General features: G+C 45.3%; 2 protein-coding genes across 2 annotated transcripts in view; both read left to right on the forward strand.

Moving 5' to 3' along the window:
* Positions 1–27,500, forward strand: part of LOC128687458 (uncharacterized) — a 122,405-nt gene that overhangs the window by 60,194 nt on the left and 34,711 nt on the right. The window lies entirely within an intron of this gene.
* LOC128687459 (uncharacterized) lies at positions 925–4,120 on the forward strand (the record flags this gene model as incomplete). Its single annotated transcript, XM_053774929.2, has 2 exons — positions 925–1,147; positions 2,896–4,120. Coding segments are annotated over 2 exons (942 nt in total), but the record flags the coding sequence as incomplete, so codon positions are not given.

Raw genomic sequence — 27,500 nt, forward strand, 5'->3', positions numbered from 1 at the left:
TTCTACAGTAAAGATACCCAACTGTTGCACATGTTGTCCTCTTGAAGGTTAATGACATCGTCTAGATTCTACCCACAACAAGTTCTGTATCTTCGTCTGGATCAGATAACGCGCCTGTTGTTACTTCCCTGAGAGGAGTTCTTAGTCTTGAAATCTGGGAATCTTGTCCGCTACAAGAGAGAACATTCCTCGTCACTTGGTCCTGAAGACGGACTTTAGTCTTTGGAAACCGTGGTTCTTGCTTTACCTGTGACCCTAAAAGATAATGTCTAGCTAAACAGTCATTAAAAACTTGTCTTTAAACACGACCTTCAACCCTGTCTATGGTGTGTGTGTGTGTTTATGTGTGTGGCCCAAACAGTGACTGTGGTTTCTAATCATTGGAAGCTGTGCCCTTTGCCACGGGTTGTGGCTCTTTAAATAAAAAGTGAACCCGACCCCCCAAAAAACTTGGAGGTTTGTCCGTGTGCATGACCTGTGCTCGTCAGTGTGGAGTGTTAACCTTACCTGATACTCCAGTTTTCCTTCCTGGTACTGTCTCCTAACCCCACCCCCTCATCCTCAAGAATAAAAGTCACAGTATTGTGGCTGGAATCATTCACAACTAGCCCACGCCTGAAGGGTAAACTTCAGACGACGTTTCGGTCTATCCTGGTTCATTATCAGGGCATAACTAGTTAATGATCCAGGATGGATAGACGTCATCGGAAGTTTGCGATGGAAAGCGTTGGTTAATAGTCAACACAACCTACCTGCTGGCTCAGTCTTCCTTGATCTTTCCCTTTTATGACATCCAAAACATTATTCGCGTCGTTCTAAAAGCGAACGGACTTAAATTGAACGCAAGAACGGACCTAAAGAGAACGTGAAGACCTTCAAGACATACGTTTGTTGGTGAACGCCGACTGACTCGTTCCTTTCCCTCCCTACCTCCTAGTCGTTCTCTACTCCCAATTTCCTCCCGTTCTTGGGGCACTTGGCACTTGGAGGGTAGTTCGTGGCACCGACGGTACGGCTCCCCCTCCCACAGGTGTACCAGGTGGGGGCGCTCGGGGAAGCAAAGCAGGCAAAGGTGCAGGTGGCGGCGTCGGCCGCTATGGATACCGTGGAGTCAGCAACGCAGAGTCTTACGAAGTGACATGGGAAGGTAAGCAGGTGCTTAGTTGACCTAGCATAGCCGTGTAGGCTTAGTCAAAACCGTTTAGACCGCCGCCAAATAGTGTAGACCGCTACAAAAGTGTATAGGCAGCTTTTAACTAGCATAGACAGCTGCCAAACTACGTAGGCCGCCACCAAATAGTGTAGTCTGCCTTCCAATAGTACATAGGTCACTGCCAAATAGTTTAGACAGCCACTAAATAATGTAGACCTCCGCTAATTTGTGTATGCTGTTCCAAAACTGCATAAACACCTTCAAAACAGCTCATGCCTATGTAGGTCGATGCCAAATATGGCAGGGCGCTGCGAAATTACGTAGCCCGGTACCATCTAAATGCTTAGTTTTTAGCTTCAAATGTGAATTTAATATATAGATGAAGACTTTTTTAGTGTTGGCTTGAAATATAATTATAGACCACTAGACTGGGCGCACGCGCATTATACATACGTTGTAAGAATATTTATATTCATTTGGGAATTATTTAGATAAAAGAACAGACATCTGAATTTATTCGGATTTTGAATAGGTGTTAATTATTGATGGTAATGCAATTAGAGATTTCTATAGAATATGCTGATGTTAGGAATTACATCAGGAAAGATCAGTTATGGTTCGTAAGAAATTGTAACAATCAGATATTCGTTACAAGTCATTAGAACGACCATTCATACGAACGATCATTTGTGGTTAATAAGAAATATGAACACACTCTCTCTCTCTCTTTTACAGATTATTAGTTAATTTGAAGGATCATTTGTGGAATTTAAGCTGACTATACAACGTTATATCAAGCGAAGAAATGGTGATACAAGTGTGGGTGGTGGATGGGTTTCTGATGAACCCGTCTACTAAACAGACAGGAACTTAGAGAGGAACTTAGTGAGGAATTTAGCAAGGAGCTTATTGAGGAACTTAGAGTGGATCTTTTATTTATAAATGGTTTCAGTCACCGAGGATCTTTTAAACTTTGCATAAATTAAAAAAATTTACAATGGTTTCGAGGATACATAAATGTTATTATTTTAACATAAAGTGTACATTTCGAACAATGGGACTTATTTCCGTTGGAGGTCTCTGTTGACTTACACATGAAGCATTCTGAGGGATAACTCATATATAACCCCCAGAGGGTGAACCATTGTATATATAAAAGATTTCTTGATATAAATGGCTTTCAACTGCCATTTATCTGTGTGGTCATTGTTCCACAGAGAAATTAAGAGCCGGGCTAGAAGCCTGAAGGTTAGGAATGGTAAGTGAAGAAAATTGAACTTATGAAGGACAGGTAAATAGAATGTTCAGAGATTAGAAATGGTAGGCAAATGAGAAGCTTAGAGGTTAGTGATTGTAGGAAAGTAAGCAATGAGAGGACAAATAAGGGATTCAATAAACCGTAGAGAGAGAGAGAGAGAGAGAGAGAGAGAGAGAGAGAGAGAGAGAGAGAGAGAGAGAGAGAGAGAGAGGTGAAAAATAGAGAGATTAATAAGAGTTACAAAGTGGCAAGACTCTCAGTGGGTAGAGGATGACAAGGGTAATACATAGGCAAAACCAGTGGTATATACGGAGAATCCTTTACAAGCATTAGCACTTAAATGTTGTTTTTATATGAATAACTTCAAATGGTAACGTGTATAGCAATATGTTTCTGAAGTATACATCAAAACCATCAAACTGTTTCAGATCCATTAGCAAGGATGCAGCGTCGGAGGGGCTAACAGCTGTTGTCTTTTCCTCAGACATCGTGCTAGCTATGGAGTTGTCAGCCATGTGTTTCGGAGCTCTCCTGGCTCTCTGCATCGTCGCCTGCTGCGCCTACAAGATCTGCGGCCCAGCCGAGGAAGAGGACTGGGGCTCCCGATATTCCGTGCTCAAGCCTCCGCAGCCTCGCCTCGCTCCGGAGCTCCTGCGGGAGATTTACACACTACCTTCTGCCACTTCTTCCGTCACTCGCTCGAGCAGCAAACCCTTGGCTGCAGCCACAGTGCCACCGACAGTCCAGCGGCAGACAGCGAAAGCAGCTGTGCCTGCCAGTGTGCGTATGGAGGGTCTGCCGCGAGAGACTTCGGTGAAAAGAGCCACAGTGCCAGAGGTCAGAGTGGCAAGTTATGGCCAGCTTCCGAACGGCCGGCCAGGAGAGCCTCTACTTGATGATATTATTCCAGCCGCCCCACCTCGGCCCCAAACACCTCGCAGCGTTCGTTTATCGGCCAAGAAGTCTCCGCGGCTGTTGAACATCGGCTCAATCCTTGAAGGACGTCCCCGGCTGCTGACACTACCGTCCCTGTCGTCTTCAAGAGCGGCGAGGCAGCAGGCAGGTCGAGGAGCTGCCAACAGACTGGCAGAATACAACCAGACGAGCTCCACCTTGGATATAGCTCGTGCTGCTGCTGCAACCATTCCCAACCTGCACTACACTCACAGGTCACTCTCGGACCCTCACACAGCCGTCGTCTAGCAGCTCTTTAAGGGCTTCCTCCCTCCAAAGAAGATATATAAAAGTTCCGCAACATCCTAGGTAGCTAACATAGGAGTGAATGTAGCAGTTACCGTTTTTTTTAAACCGCGTAACTGGTCAACTGCTCAATCTATGGTGCTTACTGCACACTTCCCCGACACTCCACTGTGTTCCAGCAAGTATTCTGTACACTGTTTTGTACACTGTTCTGAGACTAGTGGATACTGACCATCTCAGTGTGAACTGGGAATCTATCATCAGTTTGTGACTAAAACTTAGCCACGTTACCTCAGGCTGTAACCTTATGAGTGACAAGAGAGAAATAAAACGAAAATTTTATATCATTTTTTGAGGGTCTGGAGATACAGTAACCGCGTACTCGACATATTCAGAAATATGTAAGTACTGACAAACAGCACCGATGACTCTAGAAGCGATAGTTACTAACTGTAGAAGATTCCTATACTCATCTGTATGCAAACACAGAGTTTAATACTGCATTTTACCGTTTTACAGCATATATATATATATATATATATATATATATATATATATATATATATATATATATATATATATATATATATATATATATATATATATATATATATATATATATATATATATATATATATATGCAGCTAATGTGTGTATGTGTGCGTGTGTGTCTCTGTTTGATTCAGGACGTTATATTTTACTTGGCAATCTTTACTCTATAACGTGATTAATTGAAATAATGTGGCGTAACTTTGATGATAGATGAGAATGCACTCTGAGGACCAAATAACTAAAAATATCAAGTATAACTGTTGATTTATTCGTCAGGGAAAATTTATGTTACGCAGGTGTTTATCATGCAATGATCCGCCCTGTGATGGAGGCAAAAAAACAATTGCTGCCATGCAGGGCTGAGGGTGTGGGTAGTCGTAAGAATCACTGCAGCCACAACTGCTGATTTACCTATAGCAACCAGTATATTTCTTCGAAAGGTGACCCATTGGTTTGTTTACAGTGTGTAAGTTGAGTGTCACGGTCACTACTCGACCTATTACAGGATACCTTGAGTATAACTCGAGTGCAGAGGTCACTACTCGACTTGTTACAGGATACTTCGAATATAAGTCGAGTGCAGAGGTCACTACTCGACTTGTTACAGGATACCTCGAATATAAGTCGAGGTCAGAGGTAAAGTACTAATTCATTACAAGATGCTTTAAGAGTAGTGGTGAACTATCGACCTCAAAATACAGAAGCAGGCAAATACAACATGAATTAACGTATTTCCAACTGTTTCGAAACATGTTGACGGAGATTTAAGTATACATAAGGGAAGAGGGGACGGGGTTATTGTTGAAATTTATTGAGAGAATTATTTTTCATGAAAATAGGCTTGCAACCTTAATATAGCTTAATGGATTTGTACTGTTAACTGAAGACCTTCAAAGAGTGTAAAGGCGGCCAGAGTCAAACACATAGAGGTTCCTGAAGTCCGTTGGGCATCAAAAGCCTGTGTACACTCACATGTGGTTGTGTACATATGCACACATGAGGGTGTACACACACACACACCCGGGATTGTGTACACTTTCATGAAGCATTTACTGTTTACAAATAAAGAAACTGCTCATAAAAATCACATAGAATTAGAGAATAATTCCTAGTATCTTAGATGATAACCCTACTATCAGTGACATTTATGGATCCAACGTTTTCTCTGGTCGAAGCTCAATACCATACACATGTGAACTGTACATAGATATAGACTGACAACTTGTACATGGCTTCAGCTGAGACTTAGGGAGTAACTTCTTCTTGTGTCGTCAAGGAACGGTTTTGACTAACTGCCAGGTAGTTCCATTGTCCTTTTTGTTCCAATTGTCGCCTTGACGGCTCCCTTAACTTAGGCATTTCTGTTATCTGTTATACTGGTTAATCGCCCCTGCTGCCCGGTCTTCAACCAGTCCTCTTAAATTACAAAAGGAAATATTACAAAGGCTGAGACCTATTAAGAATCACAAAGGGGATATATTGATAACTGTAAACATAATGTTAAGTACAAGTGTGTAAGGTTTAATTATTATCATCTTGCGCCTCCGTGAGCATGGAATGGAAACCCAAAAATCCTACCAGAGTGCATAACGTTTAATAGGCTTCCGTTCCACACTTACATGGTAAGATGGTGATTCAAGTTTTCTTTAAACCGAGTGATAGGGAGGAGGATCTGGCGACAACTGGAGGAAAAGAGATGAGGCGGGAAAATTGTAGATTTTGTTGTAGCTACGAGATTAGTGATCTTTATTTCCATGTAAATAATACTGGCCCTTTTTTTATTACCTTCCTCTGTAAACAACGATATTTTGAATATTGTCACAGTACCGTGTCCGGAACAATACCGTGGTTGGAATAATGATGTGGCTGGGACAATACCGTGGATGGAATAATTCCATGGCTGGAACGGTGTCACTGCTAGAACAATATCGTGGGTAGAATATTGACTTGGCTTTAACAATGCTGTATGTTGAACAATACCGTCGCTGGAACAATACAGTGGCTGGAACAATACTGTGCTTTGAATAATGCCGTGGTTAGAACAATACCGTGGCAAGAACAATATCGTGGAAGGAACAATACCGTGACAGGAACAATACCATGGCAGGAACACCACCGTGGCAGGAACAATTCACAACAAATGAGCAACTTGGATATCAATTTCCAGGTTGTATTCTCAGTCTCTTGTGGCTCAATAAGGGTCCAGGAGATACGAGATGTGTCTGGCGACTTAGCCTCTAACGAGTAAGTTCTGAAATATGTTTCGACAGGCTCGGCAAGGTGTTGCTCAGAATTCGGAAGGCCTAAGAAGATTCCCTTTTCTTCTTGAGAATAACCGCTTAAGAATATGAAGACTGCGATATTCCTAGTTAGTCTTAGTTCCTTGTGAGTTGACGTTGTGCTTTTCAGGTAAAGCTTGCCAGCTTGGCCCATTTGTCAAGGTCTGAACTGCCAAAGCTATCACAAATTATATTGATTTTGATTGTGAATCGCGAAAATTAATTTTGGAAATATGGGAATTAAAAAAGGTGTATTGAGAGGATATATTAAATGGTCAGGATTAGCCAATATTAGGACGAGAAAACAGTATATTGCTGTTAGATTTAGGCTGCTTAATAGAGCCTTTTAACGTAAAGATAAAAAGTAATGCATACTTTGTATATTCTCATGAATGTGCCTGTCATTCCAATACAGAAAATTTTCGAAAATTCTCATTTGAGAGGGAAATTCGGATTTTTTTATTTTATTTGGACACTCTACCTGAGAAAGCACGACATGAAAAAAATTTTTAGGCATGTACTTTTTCATTTTTTCCATGTGCTTATTTTCACGGTTATATATATATATATATATATATATATATATATATATATATATATATATATATATATATATATATATATATATATATATATATATATATATATATATATATATATATATATATATATATAATATATATATATATATATATATATATATATATATATATATATATATATATATATATATATATATATACATATATATATATATATATATATATATATATATATATATATATATATATATATATATATATATATATATATATATATATATATATATATATATATATATATATATATATATATATTGGATAAATAGCTTTATTGTTTGTACTGGTGTAATGGTGTACAAGCCTTAACGGAAACAATCTACACGATGTGATATATATTGCAAACCTACAATATTTACATGTAATTTTTGACTATTATTATCTACGTTAGGTGACTTAATCATCCTGGAATAAACCAGAGTTTTAAACACATCAATTTGACACCAAATATCCACTGCAAAACAAATTGCGAGAGTAAATCTACTTTTTACCAAAAAATTTTTTCTATGAATCAAATAGATGATTTTTTTTTTCCTCCAAGACTCTATTATACACTTGAAACACATCCCTCAGTTTTTTGATAAGTATTTCCTTGATCTAAAATTATTTTTTAATTATCCATTTTCTCTCGCGTGATCTGATTATTTTTATATACAATTTTATATATTTGTATTATTCCTAAGGTAATATTTTGAAAAAAAAAAAAATCTTCTCTTCGATAAATGGAAATAAAGTAAGAGGTGAACTTATGATGCTCAAACAACCGTGTGTGTGTGTGTGTGTGTGTGTGTGTGTGTGTGTGTGTGTGTGTGTGTGTGTGTGTGTGTGTGTGTGTGTGCTGCTTTAATCCGTTTGTTTTATTCTTTTTTACTGTTATATTTGTAAACTGTTTCTATCATGTTGTAAACTTTCATATAATTACACCAATATTGATTTATGTAAATGTAATCCTCTTCTTAGCCTTAGAATGTGTGGTGTAACTTAAGGTAATCGTAGGGGATCAAGTAAATGTAATAGATAGAGTTTGTTGCATAATAAAAGCTATTTTACTAGCAAAGTTTTACTAGCAAAGTTTTACTAGCAAAGTTTCGAGCTGTTGAAAATTGTCTTCTGTAATTATATAAGTAAATGTAGGTAAAACATGTGGTAAATAACTGTAAATGTTTTGGTAGAGGTTGTTTACAGTAGATCCATCTATGTATATTTTAGTATTAATACCTTTTCTGAATAGGGATAGAATACATGAGAGAATACTACTGAGAATACTTGCTTCGTGTATACTGAACAAATTTTTAAACGTGTGTGTTTACATGTGTGTTCTTTGTTTGTTTGTGTGTGTGTGTGTGTGTGTGTGTGTGTGTGTGTGTGTGTGTGTGTGTGTGTGTGTGTGTGTGTGTGTGTGTGTGTGTGTGTGTGTGTGTGTGTGTGTCTATGTCTGTGTGTGTGTGTGTGTGTACGGGGATAGTACCTGGCTATGGTATCAGTCGTAGTTAATCCATCACGATGTACGGAAGACCATGGTCGTTCTTCCTAGCACACGCCCAATCGTAAAATTCCTGGATATCTGTGGTATTATGGATCGTCAGTGTGGAAAATGATACGGTTTCAACCCTTCGCCTTCAGTACAAATCTGGAGGAGGTCCACGGCGCGGTGTCAGGGATCACTCTAGATTAGTAGGGAACTCACAGATCAGTCATTAAGATTAAAATTGACCTAGAGGAGGAAAAGGAGAACTGCAGAAAGGCGACCTCATAGTACCGTGCTTACAAAATAAAATTTAAAAGGTCTCAGTGAGGAGATAGAAGAAACTGAAAAAGAAATTTAAAAAATAGTAAGTGAATAAGAGAACCAGAACAATAGATGACATCTCAAACGTTAAGCTGTGAAATAAAATTATTAACAACAGCGAGAACATCCTAAATTGCAGCCTTCGCACCTCTCGCGGAGGTCATAACAGCATAAACAATAACAAATGTAATATTTCCAGGAGGGTATCAAATACCGAGGAGAGAAATGTGAGACGTGGGTAGTGGAGTTTCGGAAAGCTTTAACTGGTAATACTTACAGCGAGTTGAAATATCTGACTTTTAGAGACAAACTTAGTTGGAATTACAATTAAATCAAACGAAAAAGAAATGTCAGTCTAACTTCCTGAAAAAATTGCAAATGTTTTGTCCCATCGGCACTATACTCACATTTCCAGGACCAGTTGTGTATACTTTTGTCCAGGTCAAGGTGATGAAGGTTATATTCACTTCCTGAACGCCTCCAACATTAGTAATAAAGCTTTTGATGTTGGCTGACAGGATGCTGAATGGCTGGCTCCTCATGTTTGTGTTCAGCATGAGTAGATAGGTATGTAAGGCTCTTGCCCTGAGACAAGTAGGACACCGGGGCAGCCACTGGGACGTAGCACAAAACCACCTGCTGAGCATTGTCGCGAGCACAAGTACTTTCAACAAGACTGTAACACCCGACCTTGATTTCTACCAGCTTACAGTGCAGTCATTTGGTAATCAAAGATGGTGAATAAAGTACTCACAAAAAATAAGTTTATGGCTTGACATATACTCCCACCACCAGAATCTATGTGCAGTTATATATACTATGTACACTGTTCAGCGACACGTTATCCATAATAGTGGACAGAGTCTGGAGAGAGTAAGTGCAAGAACACTGACTGCTACTTATTGTATTGTTTTACTGGGATATTCACTTGAGTAGTAATCCCCTGGCGCCTGTGACCACAAGGCAAAGTTACAGTCATTCAACTAGATTGAATGGTTTGGGCTGCTACATTTATAATACACCCATTCAGAGACTGTTCTGGTGTGGTGTCAGTCAGCCTAGGTAGGAGAGGGGTCTGTCAGTCTGGGCCTCTCACAGAAGCTAGAAAGTCTCTCCCAGACCATCCACTTTTCCTCAGGAAAATCAGACAGCCCCAGCACCTAGTTACCTACCCCGTGCACACCTCCTGGCAAGCAGTGAACAAGAGTGCTTAAGTCTGGCTAAGGTAATGTGCAGGACAGAGTTTATGTGTGACGTACGTCAAACACAAGATGAATGCTTATGGAAAACTAGACGCATATTCCGTATAATGCGATCTTTCATGGACTACGTTGAGCTTACACAGTGGGCTTTATCAAGTCACAAGCAGATCTATTTGTGACTTGATAAAGCCCACTGTGTGAGCAAAACAGTCAATAAAGAATCGCATTATACTGTATTTGTGACTATTTTTCCATCGTGTTGGTATTTTATACCATTTATCTCCACGAATACTCACGAGCAAAGAGCTGAAGGAGGGGTAACTGCCAGAAACGCTTATCAGTTGTGCTCGAAGCTTGTCACAAGCATCGCGCCACACAATACCACATCAACATATTCCCCCAGTTCTTTATGTAACTTGTATTTTCCGGCATATAAGGCACTTTTTTTCCCACGAAAAGTCTAGAAAAAATCGCTCTGCGCCTTCTATGCTCAAGGTCAAGGGTAGACTTTGGGTTACGCTTTAGCAGTTGTTTACTAACGTTACGTTACATCTGACTGGACACATTGTCTTGATATGTCTTATATGTTTGTCCCCCCTATATATACCGGAAAATACGTTAATTCTCACTCGTGAGGCGTGATAGAGCAGACGAACATTGCTCTTGTGCGAGTTGTGTAGGTGTTGGGTTGACCCACATATTAGGTAAACATAAAAGACATGTGTCGCATATATTTACAAATGTTTAATAAATGTTTTGTACGGGTTAGTCAAGTGGGTAATGTGTGTTACATGATATTCGGATGTTTAATGAATGAGACGTGCTTGACATTAAAGTGTATAATTTATAAGGTGTTCGTGGCGCACTTGCATTAAAGAAATGTTTTCCACAGTTTCTCCCAAAAGAGATGGATTTTTAACCACGCCGTCTAAAGCGAGTAGTGATGTGTCCAGTTTGTGAAACATCGCCCACATTTATGCAGTCATTGTTTGGTTCATTTTTCGCTCTAGCCAGAAACACGATATCTTTCTACGAAGACAAATACATAAAAAAGTGAACTTTGGCGGAAGAAAAAACATTTATATTTCTTTTAGTAAATACTACTACTCTTTAATTAAAGGGATAACGCATGTAGAACTAGGTTAAAGCGGTGACTAATATAACCACATTTATAATTTCCGTTGGACAGCCGGAAGCTTCTCTCGGGAAAGAACTATGGATGTGTGAGTGTGATTCTCGCGTGTGTGATTGTACCTTCCCTCGGCCTGAACGTAGATTAGCGCGGAACTCAGAATTTTTCGAATACATACTTACTCTCTGTATATAATCATGGTACCACAGCTTTATATATATATATATATATATATATATATATATATATATATATATATATATATATATATATATATATATATATATATATATATATATATATATATATATGCAATAAGATCACAGTAAACAGGTGATTTCAGAATATGCAATACAACCACTCTGAAAGAATAGAGAAATTCCAAGCGCTTTCGTGACTACTCACGTGAGTAGTCACGCACGCGCTTGGAATTTCTCTATTCTTTCAGAGTGGTTGTTTTGCATATATATATATATATATATATATATATATATATATATATATATATATATATATATATATATATATATATATATATATATATATATATATATATATATATATATATATATATATATATATATATATATATATATATATATATATATATATATATATATATATATATATATATATATATATATATATATATATATATATATATATATATATATATATATATATATGAAGGGGTCCAGGGAAACCGGCAGGCCGGACTTGAGTCCTGGAGATGGGAAGTACAGTGCCTGCACTCTGAAGGAGGGGTGTTAATGTTGCAGTTTAAAAACTGTAGTGTAAAGCACCCTTCTGGCAAGACAGTGATGGAGTGAATGATGGTGAAAGTTTTTCTTTTTCGGGCCACCCTGCCTTGGTGGAAATCGGCCAGTGTGATAATAAATAAAAAATTAAAAAAATAATATATATATATATATATATATATATACATATATATATATATATATATATATATATATATATATATATATATATATATATATATATATATATAATTAATCCCTTTAGCTAATAAGTAACTGCTGCAAACACATTAGATGTGATAAGGGAAATGTTAGAATGCGTGAAATAATGTAGGAAGATACCAAACTTAATTCTCGACACAATTAGAATAATGTTAGAATACAAGATATATCAAGGAAAAAAAGAGAGTGCAATATGATAGGAAACAAAGCTGTTAGCTTGCATGATATTAAATACATAAGGAGTTAGAATGCATGATATAAAAGGTAACGGAGTATCCAACCCCATACGTGACATACAAATGCTTTTGGAAAGGGAAAACGAGAGACAAAGGGTATTAGGAAGGGCGAAGTGGCAACAAGAATGATAACAAATGAGAGATAAAAAGGTGAGAGATAGCAAAGGACTAGTGTGAGAAAGACGGACAAAGGTTGTAATCGAAAGAAAGAGAAGCTGCAAGCACTGACTTTAAATATTGTCGTGTGTTGTATGATACAAGCCAGCCACATACATTTAGGGTGATTATTTGTGATTAATGAAGTATGATAAGGATGATCCTAGATGAAGACGTTAGAGAAAGCAGAACAGGATAGTATGGCATGCTAAGACTCTACACAGAGTGATTCATGACATGTTAAAACCCTACAAGGAGTTATAAATGATCTGACAAAGCTTTACACAGAGTGAAACATGACATGCTGAAACTCATTCTGCAGAGAGTGTAACATAACGTGACAAAGCTCTACAGGGTGAAACGTGACATGATAAAGCTCTACAGAGTGAAATATGACAAACTAAAACTCTACAAAGAGCTTGCAATGTTAACCTCAGTACGTCATTCGGATCAAAAAAAAAAAAAATACAGTAGTTTGTGGTGAAATGCGCAGCAAGTTGTCGGCAGTGTAGGTCATTTGGCCCTCTCCCTACCTACAATGTAAACAACATCAACAAACAGTAAAACACGAAGAAAAACGAGACATAAAACAGGCTTGGGACTGGCAGGTGAGCAGTGCGGTTAGCACAGCACCCGCTGACATATAAGTATTGAAACATATCACTTGGTCAAGCGAAAATGTTTAGTGAGGTGACATGAATACAAATGAACATTGAGGTGACTACGAACGGACACCGGGAAAAACGGAGGCGGTGGACGCAGCAGAAATTAATGTATAAACAGAGCAGAACTGCAGAATAACGACTAGATATGTATACAAATAGGCAGATAAGGAAATATAACAGAGATACATCCTAGCTCAGTTAGGAAGCGTTGGGGTCGCCACCAACACTTTTAATCGAGCCTACTGATAATTTACGATATTTCGGACTATTTCCTGCTTAGCACTAAAATTAAAATATTGTAAATAAAAATCCATGATTTTTAAAAATAGGTAGTGGGTCTGGGTTCGATCACTGGCATGGTGTGTCTTCCTGTGACATCCTCACTCACCGAGCAGTGAGTTGGTACCTGGGTGTTAGTCCCTTCACACTCATAACCATAATTTTTAAAGGGGTTGACCAGTAAGACAGTGGAAGGCCTCCGTCAGATGACCAAAATCTCCAGCTGCGGGTAATCTTATGACTAAGAACCGAGTTGGGAAACGTTTGTCCTGTTTCCTAACATTACCAACCTACCTAGTCCCTTCAAACTTGCTGCTTCTGTTTACCTAACACGGAATAGATTCCTGTGAATTACATTCCCTACATCCGGTTAGCAGTAAATTATAACTAGGTTGTTATTCTTCTTGCCCCTGTTGCCCCTCTTGACCTAGCAGTAAGTAGGTACGTACCTGGAAATCAGCTGTCATGGGGGTCAATCCTGGAGGATGACAGTGTATCTTACGTATGTGTAAATCAACTGTCATGGGGTTCAATCCTGGAGGATGACAGTGTATCTTACGTATGTGTAAATCAACTGTCATGGGGGTCAATCCTGGAGGATGACAGTGTATCTTACGTACGTGTTAATCAACTGTCATGGGGTTCAATCCTGGAGGATGACAGTGTATCTTACGTATGTGTAAATCAACTGTCATGGGGTCAATCCTGGAGGATGACAGTGTATCCTAGATCAGGAGACTGAGCTTTGATGTAAGCTCATGTAAGAAAACATTGTTTCACCAGCAAACTGAACTGTGTAAAATCAAGCGACTGTAGGAGAATATTGAACGATAGATAAACAGTACCAGAATACGCAACCAAAATAAATAGAATGCGGAACGAGTTAGAACATAAATGCGCAGATTAACAGTTGTACACAAAAACGGCGGGGAAAACCAGAATACATTATAAAACTATTTACAAATTCTATTGCTGCAGAATAATTGAAAAAAAAAGCAGAATGCAAATGGCGAAAGAGAACTGACGAATACAAACGGTTGAAAATTCCTGTACAGTCAGATGGCTAGAAAATAAAAAAATGTCGAGACATTTCACACACACACACACACACACACACACACACACACACACACACACACACACACACACACACACACACACACACACACACACACACACATGCACACATACAAGCACGCATATACAACAGGCCTAGTGTCTAATCGACATGTGCCTAGGACAAAATGGTAACTAACTAACACACACACACACACACACACACACACACACATTGCAACCACAATTAGGTGAGTACACATAAGCACAAGATGGAGAAAACAGAATAGTATGTAGTGCACTAACACGCTTTATTAGGGGTTACTGAAACAGATGAGTGTACTGAAAGCATTACGGGTAACTGTAACAGGCCGATGCACTAATTGATGAAGCATACTGAGTGACTGGGAGAGACTGTAGATCGCATACATGAGCTGGTAAACACATATAGCGTAGAGGATAACAAGCATCCAGTATACATAACCTAGCTTCTTATGAGAACCGTAGAAAACAATGAATTTGCATAACAATTTGAGGCTCTAGAACACAATAGCACTCGATCGTTTAGCATAGATACTGTCTGACTTGCTTACAGTTTGGGCGTCGTCTGAAGACTTGCTCGCTCACCATAAGGGGAAACTAGTGAAATCTTGTTATGTTAATTTTTAGAAATAATGCATTAATCACATTATTTTATAATACAAAATTTTTAGTAAGTTTACATTGAGTTTCTGTGTTTGTCTTAATACAAATTAATAAGGTTGAATATGAAATATTTACATAACAATATTTCAAGGTTTGCCGTGGGTTAAGTTGCGAGTCATCAGTTGACCCCAGTTTGGTTTATCAAATGAACTAGTTTAGATTAAACGTAGTTTTGCTGACGTTGTCAGTAAATGTTTTGATCGACACGCTTCATTTAAGTCCTTGGTCTGCTCGAGGTTATTTTTTAACATTCCTGAGAGCTAACTCCTGTCTTTTTCCAGTTGGAAATGGTGAAATGTGCTGTAGGGTAGACTAGGCGTTGTCTTCACGTAGATTTACGGGTTAATTAACCTCTAAAGACACACACACACATCAAGACCTCTCAAAGCTGATTACCCACCATGACCTCTGGATCAGGCTAATCTCTTTCTACAAGCCACTAGCAATAAACTGTCTAATATAGATATATAGAGAGAAGAATATATATATATATATATATATATATATATATATATATATATATATATATATATATATATATATATATAATATATAGAAATCGTTACTAGATTGTTGTTAGTTTTCCTACTAGCAGACTCATATATAATTACCCTGAGAGTTGAGATATTTCACAACTCTTGGGTAAAGATCTCTTATAAGATTCGTTACCGCCACCACCCAAAGTGTTTCACGCATATTGTAAGTACTGTGTACTATTGTACTCTTTGTACTCTCTTTGTCATAGGATAAAGTAATAAAACTTACACACCATTGTTCCCCTAGTTTTATTTCGGTTTCCCTAAGTTCGAGGGTCACCCCCCAGATTCTCGTTTTCTTTAAATTGGAAATCAGTTCATCCGAAGATAGACTTTCTTATTCATGCCTGTGTAGTACACGTTATATTAGTTTTTGATAGAGTTGCGTAGCGCCGTCGTTGTAATATTTGTCAGAAGTGTGAAAAATTATTCGTGTGTTGGGTCTTGGTCACGCAACGTCACATCTCAGTTATATGCTTCAGGATTAAGTTTCTGCTCTGTATTTCCTGTAGCTTTTCAGGAAATGTAGATTATTAAGATTCTCCAAGAATAAGAGGGTTGCAATTTTACAAAATAAAATCTGATCAGCTGAAGTAAATAATGACCAAAACTGTCCCCCATTTTTTAAGCCATTTGTCGACAAAAAGAAAATGTTTATTGCCAAACACTCTTATTAACATTATTCACGCTTATTAACATAGAGAACTTATTTTCTTGTAAGATCCTCGTCAGGAAACACTTGTCCTGTTTCCTGACGAACCTTACACCTAACTTAAGCCTACATCTAACAGTGTCTCTATGTCTACAGCAGGACTCGAACGTGCAAACTCTGTATCAGAGTCCACAGTACTTTACCACGGAGCCAGACCCCAGATAAGTATAGTAGCCAATGTTAAGCATTTCAAATCTCTTCCGTTGTCCACTGCATGTGGCAGGATTTAATGGAACAACTTTGAAAATAAGCCTGGTGCCCCGGGGTATGGAGTAACATCGTCTAGTTTTGGCTAAAAGCCCATACTCATCTGGGGTCCGGCTCCGTGGTAAAGTACTGTGGACTCAGATACAGAGTTTGCAGGTTCGAGTCCTGCTGTGGACGTAGAGACACTGTTTGTAAATAATCTTGCCTCTTTGAGAATTCTTAAGCATATATATATATATATATATATATTGAGATTTCTTAAAATAAGTGATTGATGTAAAATTTCTGTTCGTAATTAAATTATTAAACTAATGCTTTTCAGTATGTATGTATAAAACCCTTTCATTAATTTTCCTCTCTGAGTTATACAAACATAAACACACACAAACACACACACACACACACACACACACACACACACACACACACACACACACACACACACACACACACACACACACACATCATTACAACAATAAAAATGTTTCTCTTAAATATTCAGTTTGCATTAGGCTTTATTTAGTCTTGTAAATAGAAACTATATTATTGCTTTACTGAAGGTCAAGCTTAAAGGTTTTTTCAAGTTGTAATTGAGGTATTTTAATGGGACTGACGATCCACTAGGTTGTTTAGGTTGGTAGAATTCCCGACAGTATGTAAAGTGAAAGGACACAAGTGCAACAAATGTGATATTTTATTCTGTCAACGTTTCGCTGTCCTCGAGAGCGAAATAAAATGTCACATTAGTTGCACTTGTGCACCTTTACGATCCATTAGGTTGTTAGTGCTAATGGCTGCATGCAGCGAGACTTGCATCATTCTTGCCCAGGATAAAGTGATGTTAACAAATGTTTAGAAATGAAACTTTTGGAAAAGAATTGCGATCCTGCCTTCCCCAACCCCTGCCTTCCTCCACCCCTGCCTTCCTCCACCCCTGCCTTCCCCCACCCCTGCCTTCCTCCACCCCTGCCTTCCTCCACCCCTGCCTTCCTCCACCCCTGCCTTCCTCCACCCCTGCCTTCCCCCACCCCTGCCTTCCCCCACCCCTGCCTTCCTCCATCTGTGCCTTTTTCCACCCCTGCCTTCCTCCACCCCTGCCTTCCTCCACCCCTGCCTTCCTCCACCCCTGCCTTCCTCCACCCCTGCCTTACTCCACCCCTGCCGTACTCCACCCCTGCCTTCCTCCACCCCTGCCTTCCTCCACCCCTGCCTTCCTCCACCCCTGCCTTCCTCCACCCCTGCCTTCCTCCACCCCTGCCTTCCCCCACCCCTGCCTTCCTCCACCCCTGCCTTCCTCCACCCCTGCCTTCCTCCACCCCTGCCTTCCTCCACCCCTGCCTTCCTCCTCCCCTGCCTTCCTCCACCCCTGCCTTCCTCCACCCCTGCCTTCCTCCACCCCTGCCTTCCCCCACCCCTGCCTTCCTCCACCCCTGCCTTCCTCCACCCCTGCCTTCCTCCACCCCTGCCTTCCTCCACCCCTGCCTTCCCCCACCCCTGCCCCCACCCCTTCCTTCCTCCACCCCTGCCTTCCTCCACCCCTGCCTTCCTCCACCCCTGCCTTCCTCCACCCCAGCCATCCTCCACCCCGGCCTTCCTCCACCCCTGCCTTCCTCCACCCCTGCCTTCCTCCACCCCTGCCTTCCTCCACCCCAGCCTTGCCTTCCTCCACCCCTGCCTTCCTCCACCCCTGCCTTCCTCCACCCCTGCCTTCCTCCACCCCTGCCTTCCTCCACCCCTGCCTTCCCCCACCCCTGCCTTCCTCCACCCCTGCCTTCCCCCACCCCTGCCGTCCTCCACCCCTGCCTTGCCTTCCCCCACCCCTGCCTCCCCCACCCCAGCCTTCCCCACCCCTGCCTTCCTCCACCCCTGCCTTCCTCCACCCCTGCCTTCCCCCACCCCTGCCTTCCTCCACCCCTGCCTTCCTCCACCCCTGCCTTCCTCCACCCCTGCCTTCCTCCACCCCTGCCTTCCTCCACCCCTGCCTTCCACCACCCCAGCCTTCCTCCACCCCTGCCTTCCTCCACCCCTGCCTTCCTCCACCCCTGCCTTCCCTCCACCCCTGCCTTCCCCCACCCCTGCCTTCCTCCACCCCTGCCTTCCTCCACCCTTGCCTTCCTCCACCCCCGCCTTCCTCCACACCTGCCTTCCTCCACCCCTGCCTTCCTCCATCCCTGCCTTCCTCCACCCCTGCTTTCCTCCAACTCTACCTTCCTCCACCCCTGCCTTCCTCCACCCCTGCCTTCCTCCACCCCTGCCTTCCTCCACCCCTGCCTTCCTCCACCCCTGCCTTCCACCACCCCTGCCTTCCTCCACCCCTGCCTTCCTCCACCCCTGCCTTCCCCCACCCCTGCCTTCCTCCACCCCTGCCTTCCTCCACCCCTGCCTTCCTCCACCCCTGCCTTCCTCCACCCCTGCCTTCCCCACCCCTGCCTTCCTCCACCCCTGCCTTCCTCCACCCCTGCCTTCCTCCACCCCTGCCTTCCTCCACCCCTGCCTTCCTCCACCCCTGCCTTCCTCCACCCCTGCCTTCCTCCACCCCTGCCTTCCCCCACCCCTGCCTTCCTCCACCCCTGCCTTCCTCCACCCCTGCCTTCCTCCACCCCTGCCTTCCTCCACCCCTGCCTTCCTCCACCCCTGCCTTCCTCCACCCCTGCCTTCCTCCACCCCTGCCTTCCTCCACCCCTGCCTTCCTCCACCCCTGCCTTCCTCAACCCCTGCCTTCCTCCACCCCTGCCTTCCCCAACCCCTGCCTTCCTCCACCCCTGCCTTCCTCCACCCCTGCCTTCCTCCACCCCTGCCTTCCTCCACCCCTGCCTTCCTCCACCCCTGCCTTCCTCCACCCCTGCCTTCCTCCACCCCTGCCTTCCTCCACCCCTGCCTTCCTCCACCCCTGCCTTCCTCCACCCCTGCCTTCCTCCACCCCTGCCTTCCTCCACCCCTGCCTTCCTCCACCCCTGCGTTCCTCCACCCCTGACTTCCTCCACCCCTGCCTTCCCCAACCCCTGCCTTCCCCCACCCCTGCCTTCCCCCACCGCAGCCTTCCTCCACCCCTGCCTTCCTCCACCCCTGCCTTCCCCCACCCCTGCCTTCCTCCACCCCTGCCTTCCTCCACCCCTGCCTTCCTCCACACCTGCCTTCCTCCACCCCTGCCTTTCTCCACCCCTGCCTTCCTCCTCCCCTGCCTTCCTCCACCCCTGCCTTCCTCCACCCCTGCCTTCCTCCACCCCTGCCTTCCTCCTCCCCTGCTTTCCTCCATTCCTGCCTTCCTCCACCCCTGCCTTCCTCCACCCCTGCCTTCCTCCACCCCAGCCTTCCTCCACCCCTGCCTTCCTCCACCCCTGCCTTCCTCCACCCCTGCCTTCCTCCACCCCTGCCTTACTCCACCCCTGCCTTCCTCCACCCCTGCCTTCCTCCACCCCTGCCTTCCTCCACCCCTGCCTTCCCCCACCCCTGCCTTCCTCCACCCCTGCCTTCCTCCACCCCTGCCTTCCTCCACCCCTGCCTTCCCCCACCCCTGCCTTCCTCCACCCCTGCCTTCCTCCACCCCTGCCTTCCTCCTCCCCTGCCTTCCTCCACCCCTGCCTTCCTCCACCCCTGCCTTCCCCCACCACTGCCTTCCTCCATCCCTGCCTTCCTCCACCCCTGCCTTCCTCCACCCCTGCCTTCCCCCACCCCTGCCTTCCTCCACCCCTGCCTTCCTCCACCCCTGCCTTCCTCCACCCCTGCCTTCCTCCACCAATGCCTTCCTCCACCCCTGCCTTCCTCCACCCCTGCCTTCCTCCACCCCTGCCTTCCTCCACCCCTGCCTTCCTCCACCCCTGCCTTCCTCCACCCCTCCCTTCCTCCACCCCTGCCTTCCACCCCCCCTGCCTTCCTCCACCCCTGCCTTCCTCCACCCCTGCCTTCCTCCACCCCTGCCTTCCTCCACCCCTGCCTTCCACCACCCCTGCCTTCCTCCACCCCTGCCTTCCTCCAACCCTGCCTTTCTCCACCCCTGCCTTCCTCCAGCCCTGCCTTCCTCCACCCCTGCCTTCCTCCACCCCTGCCTTCCTCCACCCCTGCCTTCCTCCACCCCTGCCTTCCTCCACCCCTGCCTTCCCCCACCCCTGCCTTCCTCCACCCCTGCCTTCCTCCACCCCTGCCGTCCCCCACCCCTGCCTTCCTCCACCCATGCCTTCCTCCACCCCTGCCTTCCTCCACCCCTGCCTTACTCCACCCCTGCCTTCCTCTACCCCTGCCTTCCTCCACCCCTACCTTCCCCCACCCCTGCCTTACTCCACCACTGCCTTCCTCCACCCCTGCCTTCCTCCACCCCTGCCTTCCTCCACCCCTGCCTTCCTCCACCCCTGCCTTCCTCCACCCCTGCCTTCCTCCACCCCTGCCTTCCCCTACCCCTGCCTTCCTCCACCCCTGCCTTCCTCCACCCCTGCCTTCCTCCACCCCTGCCTTCCTCCACCCCTGTCTTCCTCCACCCCTGCCTTCCTCCACCCCGACCTTCCTCCACCCCTGCCTTCCTCCACCCCTGCCTTCCTCCACCCCTGCCTTCCTCCACCCCTGCCTTCCTCCACCCCTGCCTTCCTCCACCCCTGCCTTCCCCTACCCCTGCCTTTCTCCACCCCTGCCTTCCCCCACCCCTGCCTTCCTCCACCCATGCCTTCCTCCTCCCCTGCCTTCCCCCACCCCTTCCTTCCTCCACCCCTGCCTTCCTCCACCCCTGCCTTCCTCCACCTCTGCCTTACTCCACCCCTGACTTCCCCCACCCCTGCCTTCCCCCACCCCTGCCTTCCTACACCCCTGCCTTCCCCCACCCCTGCCTTCCTCCACCCCTGCCTTTCTCTACCCCTGCCTTCCTCCACCCCTGCCTTCCTCCACCCCTGCCTTCCTCCACCCCTGCCTTCCTCCACCCCTGCCTTCCTCCACCCCTGCCTTCCTCCACCCCTGCCTTCCTCCACCCCTGCCTTCTTCCTCCTCTGCCTTCCTCCACCCCTGCCTTCCCCCACCCCAGCCTTCCTCCACCCCTGCCTTCCTCCACCCCTGCCTTCCTCCACCCCTGCCTTCCTCCACCCCTGCCTTCCTCCACCCCTGCCTTCCTCCACCCTGCCTTCCACCACCCCTGCCTTCCCCCACCCCTTCCTTCCTCCACCCCTGCCTTCCTCCACCCCTGCCTTCCTCCATCACTGCCTTCTTCCACCCCTGCCTTCCTCCATCCCTGCTTTCCCCCACCCCTGCCTTCCCCCACCCCTGCCTTCCTCCACCCCTGCCTTCCCCCACCCCTGCCTTCCTCCACCCCTGCCTTCCCCCACCCCTGCCTTCCTCCACCCCTGTCTTCCTCCACCCCTGTCTTCCTCCGCCCCTGCCTTCCTCCATCCTGCCTTCCTCCACCCCTGTCTTCCTCCACCCCTGTCTTCCTCCACCCCTGTCTTCCTCCACCCCTGTCTTCCTCCACCCCTGCCTTCCTCCACCCCTGCCTTCCACCACCCCTGCCTTCCCCCACCCCTGCCTTCCTCCACCCCTGCCTTCCCCCACCCCTGCCTTCCTCCTCCCCTGCCTTCCTGCACCCCTGCCTTCCTCCACCCCTGCCTTCCCCCCCCCCCGCCGTCCCCCACCCCTGCCTTCCTCCACCCCTGCCTTCCTCCATAATGCCTTCCTCCACTCCTGCCTTCCCCCACCCCTGCCTTCCCCCACCCCAGCCTTCCCTCACCCCTGCCTTCCTTCACCCCTACCTTCCTCCGCCCCTGCCTTCCTCCACTCTTGCCTTTCTCCACCCCTGCCTTCTTCAATTCCTGCCTTCCTTCATCCCTGCCTTCCTCCACCCCTGCCTTCCTCCACCCCTGCCTTCCTCCACCCCTGCCTTCCTCCACCCCTGCCTTTTTCCACCCCTGCCTTCCTCCACCCCTGCCTTCCTCAACCCCTGCCTTCCTCCACCCCTGCCTTCCTCCACAACTGCCTTCCCCCACCCCTGCCTTTTTCCACCCCTGCCTTCCTCCACCCCTGCCTTCCTTCACCCCTGCCTTCCTCCACCCCTGCCTTCCTGCACAACTGCCTTCCTCCACCCCTGCCTTCCTCCACCCCTGCCTTCATCCACCCCTGCCTTCCTCCACAACTGCCTTCCCCCACCCCTGCCTTCCTCCACCCCTGCCTTCCTCCACCCCTGCCTTCCTCCATCCTGCCTTCCCCCACCCCTGCCTTCCTTCATACCTGCCTTCCTCCATCCCTGCCTTCCTCCACCCATGCCTTTCCCCACCCCTGCCTTCCTCCACCCCTGCCTTCCTCCACCCCTGCCTTCCTCCACCCCTGCCTTCCCCCACCCCTGTCTTCCTCCCCCCCTGCCTTCCTCCACCCCTACCTTCCCCCACCCCTGCCTTCCCCCACCTCTGCCTTCCTCCACCCCTGCCTTCCTCCACCCCTGTCTTCCTTCACCCCTGCCTTCCTCCATCCTGCCTTTCTCCACCCCTGCCTTCCTCCACCCCCGCCTTCCTCCACCCCTGCCTTTTTCCACCCCTGCCTTCCTCCCCCCCTGCCTTTCTCCACCCCTGCCTTCCTCCACCCCTGCCTTCCTCCACCCCTGCCTTCCTCCACTCCTGCCTTCCTCCACCCCTGCCTTCCTCCACCACTGCCTTCCCCCACCCCTGCCTTTCCCCACCCCTGCCTTCCTCCACCCCTGCCTTCCTCCACCCCTGCCTTCCTCCACCCCTGCCTTCCTCCACTCCTGCCTTCCTTTCTCCACCCCTGCCTTCCTCCACCCCTGTCTTCCTCCACCCCTGCGTTCCACCACCCCTGCCTTCCCCCACCCCTGCCTTACTCCACCCCTGCCTTACTCCACCCCTGCCTTCCTCCACCCCTGCCTTTCTCTACCCCTGACTTTCTCCACCTTTGCCTTCTTCCGTCCCTGCCTTCCTCCACCCCTGCCTTCCTTCACCCATGCCTTCCTCCACCCCTGCCTTCCTCCAACCCTGCCTTTCTCCACCTCTGCCTTCCTCCTTCCCTGCCTTCCTCCACCCCTGCTTTCATCCATTCCTACCTTCCTTTATCCCTGCCTTCCTCAGTTCCTGCCTTCCTTCATCCCTGCCTTCCTCCACCCCTGCCTTCCTCCATCCCCGCCTTCCTCCACCCCTCCCTTCCTCCACCCCTGCCTTCCTCCACCCCTGCCTTCCTCCACCCCTGCCTTCCTCCACTCTTGCCTTCCTCCACCCCTGCCTTTCTCCACCCCTGTCTTCCTCCTCCCCTGCCTTCCTCCACCCTGCTTTCCTGCACTCTTGCCTTCCTCCAACCCTGCCTTTCTCCACCTCTGCCTTCCTCCTTCCCTGCCTTCCTCCACCCCTGCCTTCCTCCACCCCTGCCTTCCTCCACTCTTGCCTTCTTCCATCCCTGCCTTTTTCCACTCCTACCTTCCTCCATCCCTGACTTCCTCCACCCTTGCCTGCTTTCCTCCATTCCTGCCTTCCTTCATAACTGCCTTCCTCCACCCCTGCCTTCCTCCACCCCTGCCTTCCTCCACCCCTTACTTCCTCCACACCTGCCTTCCTCCACCCCTGCCTTCCTCCACCCCTTCCTTCCTCCTCTCCTGCCTTTTTCCACCCCACCTTCCTTCACCCCTGCCTTAATCCTACCCTGCCTTTCTCCATCCCTCTCTTCCCACATCCCTGCCTTCCTTCACACCTCTATTCCTTCACTCCTGCCTTCCTTCATCCCTGCCTTTCTCCACCCCTGCCTTCCTTCATCTCTGCCTTCCTTCACTCCTGCCTTTCTCCATCCCTTCCGTCTTCTTTCCCTGCCTTTCTCTATCATCCTACTTCCTAACTATCCTCTATCCTTGATTTTTATTCCCAAATCGTAACTACCTGCTGTTGTTCCCACAATTTGACTATCAAACAGAATAGTGTAGCAACACACTGTGGGTGTACCCACAATGTAACTACTACACAGTAGTGTAGCAACACACTGTGGGTGTACCCACAATGTAACTACTACACAGTAGTGTAGCAACACACTGTGGGTGTACCCACAATCTAACTACAAAGTAGTGTAGCAACACACTGTGGGTGTACCCACGATGTAACTAAACAGAATAGTACAGCAACACACTGTGGGTGTACCCACGATGTAACTAAACAGAATAGTGCAGCAACACACTGTGGGTGTACCCACGATGTAACTAAACAGAATAGTGTAGCAACACACTGTGGGTGTACCCACGATGTAACTAAACAGAATAGTGTAGCAACACACTGTGGGTGTACCCACGATGTAACTAAACAGAATAGTACAGCAACACACTGTGGGTGTACCCACGATGTAACTAAACAGAATAGTGTAGCAGCACACTGTGGGTGTATCCACGATGTAACTAAACAGAATAGTGTAGTAACACACTGTGGGTGTACCCACGATGTAACTAAACAGAATAGTGTAGCAGCACACTGTGGATGTACCCACGATGTAACTACTACACAGTAGTGTAGCAACACACTGTGGGTGTACCCACGATGTAACTAAACAGAATAGTACAGCAACACACTGTGGGTGTACCCACGATGTAACTAAACAGAATAGTGTAGCAACACACTGTGGGTGTACCCACGATGTAACTAAACAGAATAGTGCAGCAACACACTGTGGGTGTACCCACGATGTAACTAAACAGAATAGTGTAGCAACACACTGTGGGTGTACCCACGATGTAACTAAACAGAATAGTGTAGCAGCACACTGTGGGTGTACCCACGATGTAACTACTACACAGTAGTGTAGCAACACACTGTGGGTGTACCCACACTGCAGCCACACACTGTGGGTGTACCCACGATGTAACTAAACAGAATAGTGTAGCAACACACTGTGGGTGTACCCACGATGTAACTAAACAGAATAGTGTAGCAACACACTGTGGGTGTACCCACGATGTAACTAAACAGAATAGTGTAGCAACACACTGTGGGTGTACCCACGATGTAACTAAACAGAATAGTGTAGCAGCACACTGTGAGTGTATCCCACGATGTAACTATCAATCAAAATAGTGTAAAACACTCTAGTAGTGTTCCTAGTTGACGCTGAAACTGACGCTAGGAATCTCGTGAGAAAACTCACGTTGCAAGACAACAGAGTACAGAGTGAAGCTCTTGTTGTGACTCCCATTATTGAAGCCTAAAAAATATGATCATTTAAATAAAATTCACAGATTAGCGTTAAATCCGAAGGGGTCGAACAGCTTATAAGGTACACTCCGAGGAGGGGAAGGGGTGTTTATATGTTTTGGGTCAAGAGCTTGTTCACCAGCATTTTCAGGCCTCGTTAAAGGGAAAAATATCTAAATAAATGTCTAGAATTTCGTATCAGCGTTTAATATTTACGTTCATTTGAAAGCTGAAGCTATCAGGGGAGGGTTATGGCCGGTTATTGTTTAGTTATCTGAAAGGCAGATATCTCTGGGAGAGGGACAGGGAGAGGGAGAACGAGAGAGGGAGAGGGAGAAGGAGAGGGAGAGGGAGAGGGAGAAGGAGAGGGAGAGGGAGAGAGGATGTGATCTCTCGGATTATCAGAAGGATACACATTATACAGTGATGGAACATTATTTTTTGTGTTATATGACAGTAAACAAAACGATGGTAAACATCGGCCTCTATATAAAAGTGTTTAACGGCAGAACTGCCGTTAAACAAGTTTAACGGCTATTAAACCAGGGGAAGTTGAATGACTGCTCTAGGCCTTTCATGTTGCAGTCAGTACATCAGGAGCTTGCAATGTTGCTGAAAAGAGGAGAAGTCCAAGCAAATACTATCACAGGAAGTGTCAGTCCAGCAAAGCCGCTTCTTATGATCGTATTTCCTTGGACATCCTCTTCTTTTCTGCAACATTGTATGCTCCTAATGTTGCGTTGATTGCAACAACAAAGGCCAAGAGCTATCATTCAATTCCCTCTGTGGTTGTTTTCCATTTTGTATCGCTTGTTCGCGATTTTTTCATAATATATATATATATATATATATATATATATATATATATATATATATATATATATATATATATATATATATATATATATATATATATATATATATATATATATATATATATATATATATATATATATATATATATATATATATATATATATATATATATATATATATATTTATATATATATATATATATATATATATATGTATATATATATATATATATATATATATATATATATACACACACAGTGGAACCTCGGTACTCGAACTTAATTTGTTCCAGAAGGTTGTTCGAGTGCCGATATGTTCGAGTACCAAACGAATTTTTCCCATATGGAATAATGTAAATTTGATTAATCCGTTTCAGACTCCAAAAATACACTTACAGCAAGTTTACGTTGTATTTTCGCATGACTTTTGTGATTGTATTCTCGCTTTCTTGGTCTCATTTAATAGAATGAAAACTATATTCCAGAAATAGAGATGATTTTGAATGTTTTAAAGACTCTAAGTGCATGTACCTTGAAATTGAGCTCAAAGAAGTGGAAATGTTCGGCTTTTTCTGATATTCAACGGTAAACAAATCACGTCAGGCGTCCAATACCCGTCACAAATGCGTTGATATTGTTTATACCATTTTTTCAATAATGCAGTAGTCTGCTTAACAGCAAATCTTCTATTTTTTGTGTGAATAAAAATTCAAAATGGAAAGCAAGAGTAACATAAGAGGGGCCTCAAGTGGGAGGAACTATAGAAGAGAGAGGGAGGGGCCAGCAGAAGGAGCATTCAGTATCTGATGAGGCGTCTTGATAACTGGATACTAGTGGTGGCACAAATACAAT

This window comes from Cherax quadricarinatus, chromosome 11, assembly GCF_038502225.1.
Source record: "Cherax quadricarinatus isolate ZL_2023a chromosome 11, ASM3850222v1, whole genome shotgun sequence".
Taxonomy (NCBI): Eukaryota; Metazoa; Arthropoda; class Malacostraca; order Decapoda; family Parastacidae; genus Cherax; species Cherax quadricarinatus.